At 40.0% G+C, this 18,798-nt stretch overlaps 1 protein-coding gene across 6 annotated transcripts in view; it reads right to left on the reverse strand.

Annotated features, from left to right (window-relative positions):
• The window catches only part of pou2f1b (POU class 2 homeobox 1b), a 20,867-nt gene extending 8,731 nt beyond the window's left edge, over positions 1-12,136 (reverse strand). The window contains exons 1-10 of one of the 6 annotated variants that reach the window (XM_039599856.1): positions 12,054-12,136; positions 4,828-4,893; positions 4,166-4,257; positions 2,280-2,453; positions 1,532-1,646; positions 1,342-1,424; positions 996-1,169; positions 686-827; positions 406-560; positions 37-225 (exon numbers count right to left, since the gene is read on the reverse strand). In XM_039599856.1, the coding sequence (XP_039455790.1) occupies positions 37-225; positions 406-560; positions 686-827; positions 996-1,169; positions 1,342-1,424; positions 1,532-1,646; positions 2,280-2,453; positions 4,166-4,257; positions 4,828-4,893; positions 12,054-12,099 (1,236 nt within the window). In that variant the 5' untranslated portion in view covers positions 12,100-12,136. Of the gene's footprint in view, positions 1-36; positions 226-405; positions 561-685; positions 828-995; positions 1,170-1,341; positions 1,425-1,528; positions 1,647-2,279; positions 2,454-4,165; positions 4,258-4,827; positions 4,894-12,053 lie in introns of all 6 variants that reach the window. The other 5 variants (XM_031734636.2, XM_031734635.2, XM_039599858.1 and 2 more) reach the window with 5 other exon arrangements.
• Between the last annotated feature and the right edge of the window lie 6,662 nt (positions 12,137-18,798).

Genomic DNA, 18,798 nt, shown 5'->3' on the forward strand with positions numbered 1-18,798 from the left:
AGTGCTGAGAATCCCTTTGGTGAGTGGCAGTCTTACCAAAGGGCTGCTGGGGGTGAAGATAGATTTGATAGGGGTGTTGCCTCCTCCACTGTTGCCACTACTGGGAGGATTAATCCTCTTCTCTTTCTGTCGTCGATTGCAGAACCAGACCCGAATCACCTCCTTCTCCATGTTGAGCTGGTCAGCGATCATGGTGATCTCTTCAGAGGTAGGTTTTTGGTTCTGCTTGAAGAGGGCAAAGAAGCCAGGGATTCCCTGTCAGCACTGAGGAAACTGCTGTACTGTGGTTTTTCTACCATTAAGGGAGACTAAAAGTGTATAATGTGATCATCTCAGATACTTTACTGAATAACCAAACTTTTCCTTATATAATCAATATGGAGTTCCGAAGTGTGTGTTTCTCACCTCCAGAAAGCTCTTTTCTAAGGCCACTCGAATGTTGGTCTCAATACTGGTTCTTTTCTTCCGTCTGCGGTTGATTCCCTCTATGCCCATGCCCTGGGAACCCAGGGCACTGGGGCTCGACAGGGACTGGTCAGATGTCAGGTTCTCTGCACAAACAGCATTGACACAAAGAAAAGGAAGGGAGGTAAAGACAAGGTATGCATACACAACCCACCCACAAGCACCAATGTGAGAAAACAAGAGTGATCAGCTGCACAGTCAGGTGGGGTCAGAGACAAACCTGCATCATTGAGCCACTTCTCCAGCAATGGCTTGAGTTTGCACATGTTTTTAAAGCTCAGATTCAAGGCCTCAAAGCGAGAAATAGTAGTTTGGCTAAAGTCGTTTCCGTACAGCTTCCCCATGGCCAGGCCAACATCCCCCTGTGAGAAGGAGAGATTTACCTGTGAGCTATTTATAGTGGTATAATATTACATGAACAAAGATCTGAATATGAAAACAGCCATGTGTTTGCAGTTTAAAGAAATGCCCACAATGGCAAGTCAAAATATGACTGAACTTATGGGGATCTACTGAATCTCAGCACACACCTGCGTAAAGCCCAGTTTGATACGTCTCTGTTTAAAAGTCTTGGCAAACTGCTCCAGCTCCTCAAGGTCACTAGGTTCCTCCAGAGTGGGAGTATCCAACCGTTTGGGTGGCGTCTGACTGTGTGGGAGGGACTGAATAGGTGTGGTTGCTGTTGTGCGGGTTGGGGTTGCAGGCTGGAAAGAGGAGAAATATAGCAAATGTGACTGTTTTGTAGGTTTAAAAAGAGTTAAAAATAAATTACTGAGAATAAATCATGCTTGTAAAGCTGTCAAATTTAAGCACTACCAGTGTATCTGAAGACTATTTTAAAGCTAGTTTAAAAGATGTACTTGCATCATTACCAACCTGAGTTGCAAGGGTGATGCTTGGTTGAGTCGGCAGGAGGTTAGGTTGGCTTTGAGGTAGTTGAGTTAGAAGACTCATGCCTGAAGTGGGGATGATGGATGGAAAGGAAAGATTAAGCAAAAGCTTCGATACCCATACTTGGAATGCATCTCTCCTTGTAATTCTGCAGCACAACAGGTCAACCTACCCTGTTGGGCCTGCGGCGCCTGTGAGATAATGAACTGAGGCTGCAGTGGCGTGGCGATATGGTGGCCAGGCTGAACCAGGACAAACTGGGGCAGACTTAGATTCTGCTGTTGTAAAGACTGCAAAAAATATGAAAATAACCATCTAATTGCTTGATTGCTCATAATCCTAAAGACTTTGATAGAACTTTGTTTCATGAAAAATTGTCCCACAATGTCTACATTTATTCTAATCATGTGTAATTTGGTACAACCTCTAGTTTTCTATTGCTCTGACAGGGTAGCAAACAAATATGTATTAAGCTATGTGTAATGCGTCTCCATATATTTATAAGTGTAGGAGTTGCATTATTAAAGTGCAGTCCTCAACTACTTTGATGAATAAATGTCCTTGCCAAAGCCATTACCACAGATGTTGAGGACTATTTTGTTTGTAACAGTTCATTTTGTCTAAGAGAGAAAGCTCGAGTCATTTAGGACATTTACATGTTTTCCTCATTCTTTAGCTGCCTTGTTTGCTCCCAGAAAAGCAGTTTCAAATAATCCAATATGGCCTTCATACCGTTTGAAAAACCATAGTGACATTTTAATTCACCACAGACTTTTCATGTCTATTGTTTGTATGTGGAAAGATGTTCAGCTTTACTTTTTTTTTTTAATGTGTTGTTTAGGGTTACAAGCTTGCAAACACTTTATGGTACAACATTTTTCAGAGCTTACAAGAACTCTGGTGCATAGGGGATTGAGCCTTACAGGGGCAATCTGGATGGGCTGTGACAGGGGCAGCTGGGTAATTGGTGTGGCTGCAGAGGCTGAGATGTTGTCCCCGGTGGTGCTGTTCTGCTGGTTGGCAGAATGCTGCACGGCAGCAGCCAGGAGCTGCACTTGGGCCTGCTGGAGAAACAGCTGCTGCTGCATTGGGCTCAACTGAGGCAGACAGGAGGAAAACAGAGAGACACATAAGTGTTAATACAAGTAACTTATGGTCATCAAATAAGTTAGTAAGTAGGTCAGTGTTGTCACTATTCTTTGCTTTGATAGCCTTCCAAAGCTAGTACAATACTGCAGTGAAATATTAGAGAAATCCAATTCATGTGTGCATTTTAACTTTGCATAATATTACTCACAAGAGTCTTGATATATTGGTTTTTCATCATTGCGTATGATAAGACAGGCACTTTAAATACCCATGCCTTGGTCTGGCTTTATGAACAGCAGCAGGTTGATTGGATTGTTTGATGCATTTGCCAACAATTGTTTTATTGTTTCGGTGGCTGCTCCAGTTCACTGAACTAGACCACAGCTCTGTCTATTCTAATTATACCGACTTGTGTTCATACACCTTTAAAAATGATACTGAAACTGTTTTTTTTTTTAAATTATCATTTTAAATTTACCATGTCAAACTAGTGACTGTTTATGAAAACTAATCTACAGTATTGCACTTAGCTTTTAACAGAGGTATCAAAGTTATACTGAATAATGTGGCAACACACATATGGTCCTCCACAGGCGGATGGAGACTCATGCAGCTGAGCCAGGCACAAGTGCAAATGAGCATGTTGATGTCATGTTCAAACTCAAATCCACATGCTGAGTAAACATTCAATCCTACATCGCACTGCAGCTGCATTCAACCATCCCTGGGCCATGGCTGGATATGAAATGTGTCATGTGGCTGGTTTAATGGCGAGTGCAGAGACACAAAGACTATGTCTAACCACAGGGATGAACAGGCAGACAGGCAGAGAAGACGCCAGCTTCAGCCAAGTCATCGTTTCGTCACCCAGCTGTGATCGACCGTGTGGGGGTGTCACCCCAAGATACACAACCAGGGTTTTAACTTACTCCAGCAATCTGTCCCCCGGCCAACATTAGCTGGGTTTGAGGCAATACGCTCTGCTGGACGGAGGTCGGAAGAGAACCCGAGTCTTCCGACTTTGACTAGTGGGGGTGAAGCAGAGGGGGGGAGGCTTAGACGAGATCTTCTGAGTTTTAACTTCATGTCATTGTAGCCAACATGAAATTAATTAAAAGCAATTTCAATGAATATTCAATTCAGACATTAAGCACCGCTAAAAAAAGCAAAAAAAAAAAAAAAAGCATACAAGTGAAAACAATGAAACGTTATATTTCCATGCTACCTGAGTGGCTTTCTTTGAATGAGTCTTTGGTCTTTAAACGCGGAGAGGAATTTGAATTAGAAAGGCAGCGATAAAGTGGGTATTTAAATTGTGCTGCAGCCTTCAGAGACAAGAAAAGTGAAGTGAAGGGAGGGAGAGTTGAGATGCTAATTAAAATAACTGTTATGCAGTGCATGTAAATTCTGCATAGATTTGCATATTCTCGGCCATCTGTTTCCGAGCAACCACAGAGCAGCTAATTAGCATACAGGGTTGATTAATCTGCCTTGTTGCCAGGCGACACTGGGAGAGCCTGGCTCATTTAAATGAACTCTTTCTGCTTGTGCATGTTTGAGTGAAGATGAGCATACCTCTGTTCAAACTTCACACCTCATTTTCGAGGCTACAACAAATGTGTGACATTACACCAAAACCAAACGTGCTCCCACCACAAAAACAGGAAAACAAAAAGTTACTTAAAAGGTCAAGTATGCAGTGTTGTACACAGTGTGGTACCTGTTGGAGGAGGGCTTGTGCATGTGCATTAGTGATTGCACTTGTGGTGGGCACCGTCTGCCTCTGAAAATCCAACCCATTGGTTTGAATACCTGAGAAAAGAAAATTAGAATTTATGCCACGTGCTGTTTGACACAACGTATGCCGCAAAAAAAACAACAACAACAAAAAACAAATACAAAAAAAGAAAAGAAAAAGAAGAAAATCACTGACAAGAGAAAAAGAATAAATTTTCAAATACGAGGAAAAACTCTAAAAACTGTACTGGCTAACAAAATTATATATTTTAAGAGCATAAACAAACAATACCGTCAACAACATCAATTAATGTGTCATTACCCAGCAGGAGTACAAAGCTGTGCAATGAATCTGGATCTTCACTCTAAACGTGTAATATTCAGACAATGCACTGTGAGGTAAATGCCTCATATGACAAAGAGAGCTGCTTGCAAGCATTTTTGGAAAGCTGCCATCTATGTTTTCAAAATGAGATCCTACAAAGAGAAACAGCAGGGGGGGTTTTCTGTGATTTGAGCTGCTAAAATGTCCAAAAAAAATTGCTGGCTATGACTCTGAAACCTGTTGAATGAGGTGGTAAAACTAAACACATTCTGATTTAAAAATGAAGATAACGGGAGAAAAAAAAGCTGGAGATCACTCACCGGTGTTCCCGTCACCACTCTCCATTGCACATTTAGTAGTTTCTGACTGATTATTCACTTTAGCATCTGAAAGAGCCAGACAGAGACATGCTCACAGGCACTGCCGCCAAACAGAAGAACCTATTCTCTGATTTCAGGCGTACTTTCACTTTTGTCATCTGAGTACAACCATCACTGCATGTCAGGATATTCTTAATGAACAATAGCATTTCAGTCCTATTCATCATTTAAAGCAGCAAGCACTGAACAATACTAATCTCCAACAAACTACATTAGAAAGAAAAAAAAACAACAACAAAAAAACAAAATCCCAGCAGCAGATTCATGAGGTCTTAATGCAACATAACCACACAATGACATCGACCACCAGTGCAGTCCAGGTGAGCTCCGTTACAACCTCATCAAAAACTCACCCGCTCTTGCTCCACCTGCGTTTTCCAGCATGGCTGCTGAACCTATCAAGTAAAACTGCCTTGGCCGGGCAAGCCCACCGACAGGGTGTCCGGCGCTCTCCCTCTCCTCCTCCTCCCTCTCTTCACTCTCCACTGGTCAGCAGTGAGCAGAGTTCAATACAACCAGAGTTACACACAGACACAGTGGCAGTGTCCACCGCACGGTTCACTGAGCAACACTGGGATACGCGCACTGAGAGAGCCAACGGGGTTTAGGCAAACAGCTCTCCGTGCCTTTCCCTGCTTGCGCTTTTCTTTTCGTATAGCTCTGCCCCTTTTTCTCTTTTACTGTGCCTACTGTGCACTCCCTCTCTCCTGCTCCCCCTCTCCCGTGTGCCAAGATTGTCTGTACTTCTGAAAAAGTTCGCCCTCTCCCTCTCTTGCTGGAATGAAACAAACGACAAGTGCAGCTGGCGGCCTCCTCCAACTCTGCCCCCCCCCTCCTCCTCCTCCTCCTCCTCCAACTCTATAATGAAGCATAATCAGTATTCAGCTGATTAAAGCCGTATGCAAATCTTCCCCTGCCTCGTTAGCAATGCAAGGCTTTGAAGTCCTGCGAGCAACGCATTTCACACCGGGCTCTGAAAGCTTTCTGCATAATTTAAACCCCTATAAATATTTATCAGCTCATTAGCATATTAATTGGATGGCTTTTGGAGGACGATAAAAAACAGGGGAATAAGGACGATAGAGAGGAGAAGGAGAAAAAAAAAAGTGCTCAAACTAGCACTTGGCACAGCAGAGAGAGGGGAGGCAGCAGCACAACACCAATTACTGTGCGAGTGCAGGCCTAAAAAGTAATTAGCTAAGAGCAGGTAAAGGGCTGAAGATATCCCAGAATGCACCATGAGGTCTGTCAGCAGTGGTCTGGGTATGTTAGCAAGGTGGACTGCATTAATAGAACGTCTACGACTGCTCGCTCAGAACATCTCCAGCAGTCATGGAGACTCGGCCCAATTGCTAAAGGTGGGGGGGGGGTATGGGCACAAGAGGGGGGGAGCTCGCTCAATCGGAAATAAATAACTTCACATTAATCCACCACAAGCCTGTCATTACTGCTAGACCCCCTGTGGCTAAGGCATTCCACAGCGAGCGGCTACAGAAAGTGGGTGGCGGGCTGTTGCTGTGTACGTTTATGTTGTACTTGGGGATTAGCATATTTAAATTAGCTTTACATTCCAATAGTATTCCCTTTTGAAGCCCTTTTAAATTCATTTCCAACAAGCGCCGAGTGCTAATACAGCAGGGAAGCGGCTCGGTTACGGTGCTGCACTGGTGTCCAGCGAGTCATAGCGACTGGACTGGAATGCATGGCTGTATTGTGGTCTAGAAGGGAAGGGGCTTACCAACTAAATCCACAACAACTGCTCCTGGCTAAAGCTCTAATCAACTTCTTCACTTATCCTCCTGCCTGACGAAAGGCATTTACATACTAGCTGACCAAGGGAAACAATGCCAAGAAGGCCCCAGTGGCTTTAACAAAGTACATACTGGAAAACAAACACACCTTTGTCAGCACAAGCAAGCCTTCACTCACCAAGGTATAATGGCAGCCATCTCTAAACTGCAGATAGCCAGAGACCCTGGAGATTTTTTTTGTCTGACATACCCCAAATAGCTCCAAACACAACCATTTCATAGTATAATGTATATTTTAACTGAGGAGCAAATGGATGTTGTTCATTAGAGTCACCACTAAGATTTAGTTTCATTATCATTTAATCTGCCAATTATTTTTATTCCCAAAGCTCAAGATGATATCTTCAAAATGTCTGATTTTGACCAAGGATTCAACACCCAAAACTAAGAGGTTTACTGTAACTTAAATCCAAACAAATGAGAATCTTCAACCGATGAATATTCAACAGCTTTTGTTAAAAATTCCCACCACAACCATTTGGAGTAGAAAGAGCCAAAAATGTTACCATTTTATATATTTTTCACACACACACTGGAGCCCTGAACTCTTCTAGATGTTAGTTTGCAAATGTCAGACACAGATTAGACATCGAGGTGAGGAAAGTCCAGGTAACAGTCACAGCTTGCGAGCAGTCATACTGCGTCTACTGTGCCTTGCCTAAACCACACGGACAACCCGAACACTAAAAGAGATACCCCAGCTCTCTTCTTGTGCATCTCAGGACTTTTAAAGAAATTCAGAGAACACTGCTTACTGCTGCTAATCTGCTTGTGCCATCTTGTAGTTGGTAGCAAATAGATCATCTAAATAAGAGTGTACCCTTTATTTAAGAAAAGAAATAAATGCTCAGCAAACTAACCAGACTCTACTCCTCTTTCTGACTGTCCTCGACTCTCTGTCCAGCTCTACCCTCTGTGTTGCCTCTGACTGATGACACTATTATGAAACATTTCTATATGAAATCTGGTGTTTTTTTAATTTAACTTTATCTGTCATTATTAATATACATAATGACAGATGTCATTAGGTACTGGACTTGTAACAAACCAAACTGCTTGAAACTTTGTCAAGAATTTTGTAAATTGTGATAACTTTATGAATAGACTTCCTAACATATAAGCATTAGGAGACATAACTGTTATGTTCCATTATGGGCAGAAATTCTAGTGGTACAATTAAGAAGGCAAGTAAAAGCTGTGTAGTATATCCTTTGGTGTAATTGCAATTCTATTATTTGCATGAATGCTTTCAAGGCACATTTTTATAATAATTACAAACACAAACATATTTGTTTAGTTCACAACTCTAGGGACAACTGTTTTTAAAAAGAGTCAAGCTCCAGAAACACTGCTTGACCTTATATTCTTCTCTATGCACCCTGGAATGGGGAAAATTTTTGTCAGAAACTTCTGCTCTGTTTTGACAACCCCAGGAACTGGGGTCTAGACCCCTCAGTCCTCCACTGTTGTTATTATGCTCACAAAGCCTCAGACCACACCAATAGCCTTCATTTATATGCTTCTAGAAAGTATACCTAGACTTCTGTGTACTGACATCCAGTGTTGAGCCCCCATACAATAGATTTTAGCCTGACTCAAGCCTATTGTTTGCTAAGGCAGTTATGGGAAATGTCACACTAGCGTGCAAAGTCTCAAAGAGGCCATCCCAACAAAGTGCACATGAGAGGTTAAGAAATAAGTCTTCTGTTCTTGACTTAATGCAACCAAATGAGAAAACAAAGGAGAAGTAGAGACAGTTATCAGCAGTGCACGCCAACACATGTACAGCTACTTGGTTGAATGGGTTTGCAAAACCTTGCTGTGGAACAATGCTTTATACAAATACTCTGCAAAGAGAATTCTAAATAGCTATCTCATTAGTGCGGTAATATGGGATGGCTGGCTGAATACTGCAGAGCCGTTAATGTGAGCGGAGAGATTCAACTTGAGACAGAGCGAAACTTAATTAGCACATCCACATTCTGTCCTGCTACCTATATCCTTCATCTTAAATATAAAATACATCCAGACCACTTTTCCACATCTGGATCAGTCTTAAGTACTTAGACTGTTTTGGAACAGTCTGGTGTACGGTCACGACAGATAATCATTCAGTTTGAGGCAATTAAAACTAGGCAAAAAGCCTTGTGGTTTAATGCAGCATCAAAATGAATACCCAAACAATTCAAAATCGCTTTTAATACCAGTCAGTGTATTAAACCCAAACAGTCTGACAACAGAGGGTCGAAGCAGCAACAGTGGACTGAGCTCACAAATGAGCCAAACACTGGAAGCAGTGTAATTTGATGAACAGTAATGGGGCTAACATCACTGCAAGCTACTGTGGTATCTCTCTAGGGTGGTCATTAGCCAACTGTCTATAGGCTAGGTGGGAAATTCAATCTAACCAAATTAAAGTGAAGTTTCTCAGGGACAACAACTCAGCTACTTCAAATGGGCACGTACAGAGGTTAGCCACATGAACCAGTACTACAGTCTGAATTCAGACACACATTCACCACTTAGGAAAACAGCACATGCATGAACATTTGATTATTAATGTGTTGTGTGTTTTACTTTTGTCTAATAGGAAAACAGTGCAGCCTTTTTCCTTTAAAAAAAAAAAAAAATGTATCCAGCTTCCTGACTGTTGACTCAAGCCAACATTTTAATCTCATCTATTTAAAGGACGGGCATTATTGCAACGATATTTCAGTCTGGATATTTTCAGACAAAAGGCCTCTGTTTTCTTAACGTGCCTTGCATTATATCGTGTTTGCAGCATTTAAAAAAAAGTTCTAATGAAATACAAATGTTTACTAGTACTAGTGATCTTAATTATGTTAAGCACATGACAGTCATCATCAGGAACAATGTGACTACTTCCAAATCTTCAGCATATAGAGTCTGATTTAATCTTCCAAATTAGTGTGTTGTTTGTCTTAAAAAGCCTCCGTTTTTACACATAAAGACCAGCTGGAAACATCTGCTTTACCTTGCTGCACTGTTTAATAAGGAATTGCTGTCTTTACCAGAGATCACTAAAAACAAAACAAGTAGTTACAACCCTGAGGACACAAAAGAGCTCTTTTTTTGGTTATAATTTTCCTCCATTAAAAAAAAAAAAAAGTCGTCTGACTGGAGCTTTCATGGAGGCCTTCTCAGTACTTTGAGATGGCATGTCCTGAATTTATTACGGCGAATGATGCATTATTCATAACAACTGTGTTTACATCAATGAATATTCATGATGGAACTACAAGGCTGGAATGAGGGTGGAACTGTAAAACTGATTAAATGAGAAAAGTAGACTGAGTGTGAGGAAGACAGAATTACTTCTCGCATGTTCTTAAGTGCCCAAGTTTAATATGCAAGATTTTTTTTTTTTTTTTTTTTTTTTTAAATGCAATCTAAGCCAATTCCAGACAGTCGAAATGCTAACAGACACATTAGAATGTAACACTTTGAGCATTATTTTGAATATTAAACCATTTATGGCCTTTCTTCTCAAACAATCTATATCTTTTAGATTCATAACTGTCTTGCAATATATAAGGACACTGCCTGTAATGCCTGTGTGCGCATAAAGTTGCTAACAATGTGGGCAAAGTTTGAAATGAGTGTATCTACATCGGAAAGAATTCAATCTTATTCAAGAATCCTTAACAAAAAAAGCAAACCCAAACCTTGTTTTAACTTGCTAAGAGACATTAATACGTTCCTCTGTAATTATAAGATAATGAGTCGGTTACACCACTTAAAAAAAAGAAGAAGAAAAGAAAAAAACTCAAGGACACACAAACACACCTGATGTGTCACACAATGGCTTTTCTGGCGCATTTTCTGAAATATAAAAAGTTGAACAGCAAAGATAATTACCTGCTCTTTACTGTTACTACAACAGACCTCAGACACGCTTCTTTAAAACAAACTAAACAGCAAGCTCAGCTACATGGACTAAAGGAGAAAAAAAGTGCCATCAAGCTGTGTCTTGCCCGGCCATGAAAGCAGCAGAGTGAATAATAAGAATGCCCTGCCTGTTATTACTGTGGCCTTCCGGAAGTGGGCCTCACCACCCCTCCCTGTGCCTAGGGGTGGCGGGTAGGGGATACACAGGTACAATCTTTGAATTCAGCCCAAAAACTCCAGCAACAAACACGCATGACGCGTACAAGCCCGGTTCTCAAAACCGTTACGTCAGGCGCAATTAAAAGCTGCACAAATAAATTATACATTGTAATGAGATGGATTAGTTCGCCTGGCAGACCAGGACCAACCCGATGCCAGACTACTCCCACCTCAAGTTTAAAATAATAATAATTTAAAAAAGTGCTCGACCCAACTTTCGAACTGTTTAACTTCCGAAACAAATATGTCAAACACATTCATCTCAACATCTCACTATATATGTATCTGACCTAAACTTAAAAAAATAACAAATAAAATCGCCGTGTACGTAAAGTTAGCCGATAAACGGCTGGCAAGTTGTAGCCAGTTAGCCGCTCGGAGGACAGCCGTATTCAAATGAAACACGGGAGGCCTCATTTGAAAAGTCATTCGGCGTCGTGACACGGTGTTGTGTTGACATGCATTTATTGTGTGCTCCTCGTCGACTGCTGTAACGCGCTGAACTCCGCACAGTGTGGCTCAGGCAGGCAGGCCCCGCATGAATAACACAACAGGCTCTGCCGTGGCTCCGCTGCGCCGAGCACACAAAAGGCTGGGGCAAAACGCTCCGCTATAAAAATCACGTCGAGCACAAGCACTCCGAGCTGACTCCGTGTGTCTTTAACAAAGGGAAGGTCTGCTACAGTTTGATTAAATAACACCCTCCTCCCTTATAAACGACCCTTTGAAAACATACGAGCGCAGCCGCTGCCCGACTCGGCTAAAATGAATATGCAAACCCGTTTCAAAAGCTTCGGTGTGTGCATCAACACAAAGCCAAGCGCTAGCACGGCAGCTAACGCTAGCCAGCTAGCATAATCATTTCAATCAAACAGCGTTCGTGAAAGGTCTAAATATGTCATACATGAACCAGAGCCACGATGGCGATTACTAATAAAATATGCTAAATTGTATTTGTCGACAGAGGTATGAATATGTAGCGGCGTACAGCCGTCTAATCACACAAAGGGGGGGAGGCATGTTTCCATGTAATTTGCCGTCGCACTGCAAAGGCTCGTTTCCTCCTCTGTCAAATTACAGTTGGCTAGCTGTGTGTAAACTAAAGCAGCGCCTAATATCGCCCTTATCTGCTAATCAATCTGCATTTCATCAGTATACCGTTATCATAAATTGTGAGTAACACAGTTTGAATATGAGTATGAATATGTAAAATGCTGTAATCATTACCTGCTCCTGAACTCTCATCTTGACTCGCTGCTCCTCCGTCCGCCATTTTGAATATTTAACCCGAAATCCCAGCCCTGACACACACTCACACTCGCACATATACACATACACAAATGCACGTGCACGTTTTCATGGATTCCCGCATGCGCTCAGGGACCTGGTCTGAGGATAGTGGAGCGTGTTGTGAGCTGTGGCTTATTTACATACTTAAACAGGCATCTTGTTTTCTTTACACAATAATTTTTGAATTGAACAGGCCATGGGCGGATCACCCAGCGGACCTGCGCAGTATTATCGCGGAAAACACTATCAACACGAGCCCTGAAAATTGCCCAGAGCCATTTATGCTGGTTTGACTCACCACTTAAAAGTCAAATAAAACAAAATATACCCCGAGGAATTTAGAAAAATGCGTAATGTGTGGCAACCACAGTCATCTTAATCTATGACTCAGACTATTTCACAGAAATACCAGGAGAAATATTGTATTGCTATTTACTGGGGATTTATGAACTTGTATTGATGCTTTGTCTGCATGTGTTGCAGCAAAACATTGATTAGACCATCTTATTTCAAAAACATATACAAAGCATGAAGCAACAGAAGAACAATGATTGTATTGCTTTGTTGTCATGCGTGCCCTGATAATGATGTTTAATGTTCATATAGTCTTATTTGAATAGACTTTTTCTTTTCCATATATTTGCTTACTGTCTCTGGTATCATTGCTGTTTCTGTTTATTTATGGAAAAAGTAAACATGTAAATCAAGAACACATTTCCTTATATCCCCACCCCTTCCTGCATGTTGTCCATTGATCTATACCAGGATATATATCAGAATATACCAGGAGTATGATGGTTTTCATCCCACTTTGAATAACCTTATTTTATAGGGAAAAGAGTGTGCCTTTTTTTAATTCCTAAATTAGACCTAGATGGGGGGTTTTAATATATATAACTGTTGATGGCTTTTTAAAAAGTGTTGTGCCTCTGAAATTCACTATTTCAGTTTTTAATGTTATAATTTTATCCCTCCATCCAGCGTCATGGAGGGCTTGTGTATACCCCAGGTGTTGTAAAGTGAAAAGCGAGGTATTCTTGGACAGGCTGACAGTCCATCACAGGCCTAATATAAAGAAACAGACAACTACACACTGTCATATCTACAATTGTGGTCAGACATTTACATACATCGAACACGGGGATGAATGAGCTTTTACTGGCTTCTCTGCACTTTTCATTTTCCAGGGTAAAGCATAGATCTTTATTGACTTTGAAAAAATAAAAATTGGCTACACGAGTTTGAATTTATTTTTGGATTTTCTTGAATCCCCACAGGGTCAAAAGTCTTCATCCTTAAATACATACACCCCCACTAATATTTGGTGAAATCTCCCTTAGCATCTTGCACCTTGACCAGATGATTTTGATCGCCATAAGCAAGCTTGTGGTTGGATATTTGACCGCTCATCAGAATTTATAGAGTTCATTTAAAATCATTGTTTTCCTGGCACGGACCTGGCTTTTAAGCATAGTCCACATATATTTAATAATGCTGAAATCTTCTTAAGTAGTACAGATACTAGTGTTAAAAATACCCCAGTAAAAGTAATGAAGCAACTTCTTTACTCAAGTAAAAGTACAGGCTCTGAAATGTACTCAAAGTAAGAAAGTAAAAGTTCATTTACACCAGCTATTTTTTTTTTTTGAAACCTCACTGAACGTTGTGCTATATGTATAATAATGTAATAATGTAATAATTAAATAATATTAGTATATAGGAAACAAACTTTATTTCCATCTAAATTTAATTCTAATAAAGGGACCAAGCTAAAATCAGTTTTACTGGCTTTAGTGACTCACAACTCAGAATAATTTCTATTGAGAGCTGCAGCAGATTTTCTTTGTGTACAGGCTGTGATCAGCTGACCTGTGCTGCTCTGAGGTTTACTGCTCTCACCTGAATTCAACAAGATGTAGGCAGATGTTTCATAAGTTCTCCATAAGACACTATAAAGTTGGTATAACGGTGGAATTCAGCGAGTGAATCTAAGTAACATCAGCTTAACTTCAAATTCATCTCTGCTACACTTGATGTGATCTAACTCTGACCATGAAGCCACAGCCACTGTCCACCAGTCACACACAGTCCTTTACTGTGAATAACCACAGTACTGCAAACTAACCTGTTTATCCTGCGCTAACCTGCAGAGATTTCTCATGCAGTCTTTAAATAGCACAAATAGTATACAACAGGTTGTTGTGCAGCACGTTTCACAACATGAAAAAAAACATGTGACATGTACAGACCCAATAAAAACATGAGGACTTTACATTTACCACTGAGCGGTCCTCACCTTTATTATGACCTCCCTTCTCCCTCTTTCTATCACCGAGTGAAGTTAGCTCTCATTTTTTTTCTATCCCTGTAAACACATTTAAGCTAGCAACACACCGTGCGACAAACTATTAGACACAGTTTGCGTGTTTAATTATGTTTGTTGAGCTAATAGAAACGCTGCATTTTAAATGACCTGCCACTTAAAAACAAACACATCACTCCCTTTATGTTTTTTCTCGCTCCTCTTTTGTAGGGCTAGCTAGATGTTGAAGGCCTACAACTGCAGCTTATGGACATCTGCAGGTGTTCCGGTGTTGTGCTAACTTTAACCCCTGGCTATGACACAAGGTTTTGCCTCTTTCATCTGTTTTTGTGCTACATTGCCTGGTGATTAATACGTAAACAGGACTGCTTTTCAGGTGTTAATGTTTAGGCTCAAATTGGTTTGATGTTTGACGGCTCGACGTCACTTTGTGCACCGTACCAGTGCGACTGAGAGCAAAACAGCCCCGCATTACGATGCTACAGTTTGAAACAAAGTTTGAAAGCCTCATTCATATTCCTTCAAACATACCTCTTGTTATTGTAGCCAAGTAGCTCAGTCTTTGCCTCATCTGATCATAAAACATTTCTCAAGAAGGCATTTCCATGTGGGCAGCTGCAAACTTCAGCTGAGTTTGAAGGTGCTGATTTTGGAGCAGGGGCTTCTTTCTTGGTCTCAGTTCGCGATTTTGTACAACTTGCTTCACAAAGGACAGTGAATCCGCTGTTCGGGAATTTTCTAGTTTATGGCAGGTTTGAGCCTTGGTGCTTCTTGGGTGGTTCCTAAACATCATAACCAATTCCCTCTCCTCTGGAAGTGACAGTTTGGCTCTTCCTCCAGACCTCGCAAAGTGGTGACAAATCAGAAAAACTTGTACTTTCTGTTGTTTAAAGTGGGTTAAAGTGTTATGCTTGTCATATGCTCGTGCTGCATGCTGATTGTCCTTTTTCTGTGAGCTCACTGTAAAAAACCAACCAACCAAATTATTGTAATTGTTTATCTGGTACTTAATTGCTTTGGTGTAGTATTAATTTTAATGGCAGGAGACTTTATCAATAAGAGAACCTGTAAAAAAAAATAAAAATCAAAAATCAAAAATCTATGCACTCCTTCACCTGTCCAGTGGACTGGAGTTCAGCCTTTGCTGGGCCGATTCTGGCCCGCATGTTTGACACTGTTAGCATATAGTATATAGGCAGCTCTGAAAAAACATTTTTGCTTCAGCTGATTAATCAGTAACAGAAAAATCAATAATTTACTTACTGAGAAATAATACCTTATTTGTCTTGGACAGTTTTTGCTCTGGATTTATTCCCCCTCAGTTTGTTTTATTGTTCACAACTAGATTTCAGCTTTACTTGAGTATTTTATACTTAATTTATTCTGACTCCTATTAAACTGTCAAACAGCACCAGCAGGAAAATGTTCACTAATAGAAGTAAATGGGTCATTCCTAGTATTTAGTGAAATTCTCATGAGAGAATCTAGTGCATTTTGTGTCAGTACTAGTCAATACTTTTTTCTAATGGCTTAAATTATCAACCCTCATCTACCATCTAACACAATTATATGTATCCGAAATATTTTTTATAATAATCACTCAGATTTTTAATTAAACATGTTTGTTCGGTTTTAGTTATCAATATGTTATAAAATTAAGACAATTTCCATTACTTATCCACAGCCTTATTTATAATGTTCTATACCAACAACTATCGTTGCTATCAATACAAACCAGGATGTTTCAATTTTTTAAAAATAGGTTATATCCATAAACTGTCCCTCCTGTTACATTTACAGAAGTCCTTCTGATCAGGTTAGTTAACTGTTCCTCTAGTCATATGACTCACAGGAAGTAGTAAAATGTTATTGGAGGGAGTTTTGCAAGAGTCAGAGTAAGTATCAATCTTTGCGCAACCTTCCTCCCTGCCATATTTCAGAATGGTTCACAGAGGTAGTGAAGTGCAAAATGTCCACTCTGTTACATTTATTTCCAGAATAAAGTGATCATAGTTGATATTTTGATATGGTGGACACACTTTTAAAAAAAAACAAAAACCTTTTTGTAGTTTTGATGTGCTTTTCTGTTGTGCGCCACATGATCAAAAAAAAATCATAAAACATCTTCTGTGTTACTGACGACCCGTGTCACTGTTTTGCACAGTAACAGGGTGGATGCACTGTAATAATCATAGTGGTCAATTCACATGCTCTGCACATTTTTGTGTGCATTTTTAATTTACTGATATTACAACATGTAGGAATTTAATTAAATGTTCAGCACATTCAAATAGTATTCATAGTTTGGTATCTAAATCCTAAAATTGTTGGACAGCTTAAAAGTGTTTAAATTATAAATTAAAACATTCTGGCACGATGGCTGGGCTGTTACAATTCCCATTTCAGCTGGTTCAGTTCAGTTCAGTTTTATTAATATAGTCAAAAGGTGTCCAAATAAAGCTACTTTCACCTATTCCCTTGTCACAGCATGAGTTTTCCACTGGACACCTTTCCTGACATAACCCCAAGGAGGATTTGTGTCTCTGACTAGAACTGAACCAGATACCTGTTTGTTTGCCAACTAATTGTGTAATTCACTGCACTATAGAGCCACATTCAATAATACAGGTGTCCAAATAATTCTGTTTAAAATGTTGCAAAAGCCAGATGCTGCAAGTGGAAAACATGTCACATACCTTTCAATTGTACATTAAATGCCTAAAATGGTAACATGCAGATGAAATAAAAAGACAGAATGCAGAGAATGCAATCGCAAACCCATTTTTTATCTATTTTAATACAACATAGAAAACATTAAATATATCAGCTAATTTTAAATGAAATGGCAGCAACAGATGTCAAAAAGTGAGGATAGGAACAACAGAAAGTTGGAAAAGTAAGTAGAACTAAAAAGAATCAGATGATAGAACATTTTTCCTGGAGGCAACATGACAACTTTGTTGGAATTGGGGTTGTAAAACAATACTATGAAAATATTTTTGGTTAACTGAACTGACTGAAATGAGAAAATGTAATAATTAAAAAGTGGATATCATTTCATTAAAATTCCTTTTTAATCTAGAAGACATGGACTGAACTGACACTGTGCTTCAAATTCAGCCGTGTCCCTTTTCATATAAGACTTGTTTGCAAGAAGCCTGTTAAAATGAATTTGCAGAATAAAGTCAGGGTCATTTTAACACTTATGTAAATATGAAAGTGACTGTACATTCAAAACACTAATTATGAAGATGAGAATGTTGTGTAGCAGCGGCCGGCATTACATGGAGAATTTGGACAAAATTAATTTAGCATTATTAATTTTATAGAACAATTTAGAATAAATTATTAAATCATGGAAATTAGTTTATTATTTGTCCCATCCTCCTCATCTTACCCCCAACTAGGCGGGGTGCCTAGGCATGTCTGTCCTACCTGAGCCTGGTTGTGCCACAGGACTCTTCCTGTTAAAACTTTTTTCTTTCCCACTGCTGCCGAGTGTTTTTTGCATAGGGGTTTATATGATTGTTGGGATTTTCTCTGTATTATTGTTGGGTCTTCCCCTTACAATATTAAGCACCTTGAGGTGACTGTTGTTGTGATTTTGTGCTATGTAAATAAAATTGAATTGAATTGAATTGAACTGAACTGAATTGAATTGAATTGAATTGAATTGAACTGAATTGAATTGAATTGAATTGAATTGAACTGAACTGAACTGAACTGAACTGAATTGAATTGAACTTAATTGAATGTATCGTGAGAAAATAAACGTAGCAACTTGCAGGGCTCATGGTCCGACCACTGTACCTAAGCAAACTGAAACCAAACAACCTCTGGCTAAGCAGATAGCACAACACAGAAGAGTTAACTCATTAGGCCAGGCAGGGAGGAACGCTGGTTTCAGCGGGGAGTCAAGGAGGCCATTTAAAAAAACTGAAAGACCTTCTCTGAATTGAGGAGGGCCTAAGGGTACATCTTTCACCATCTTACAATGCTGTGATTGCAGCCATTCCCCGACTCTCTGTGAATGGTACTCATGGCCATTGATCAGTGGTCATTGATTAGTTGCCATTGATCAATGGTCACTAATCGATGGCCGTTGATCAATGACCACTAATCAGTGGTCATGACAATTTGCAAAATTATGAGCATAAAATTGACCTCACAGCCTGTTGTTCCTTCAGTGGTCCTACTGTGAGCTGTTATGAAATGTACTGTTTATAAGGTTGGGGAAACCTGAAGTCAGCTGAGAGTGAAGAAGTCGCTTGGATGTTTGATGAAACGTTTCTCCCACTGAAAACGCTACATCCAGGTGAAAAGAATCAACTTTTTGTAGGAACTATTAGATTCTCTCAC

Source organism: Oreochromis aureus, linkage group 16 (genome assembly GCF_013358895.1).
Source record: "Oreochromis aureus strain Israel breed Guangdong linkage group 16, ZZ_aureus, whole genome shotgun sequence".
In the NCBI taxonomy this organism is placed as follows: domain Eukaryota; kingdom Metazoa; phylum Chordata; class Actinopteri; order Cichliformes; family Cichlidae; genus Oreochromis; species Oreochromis aureus.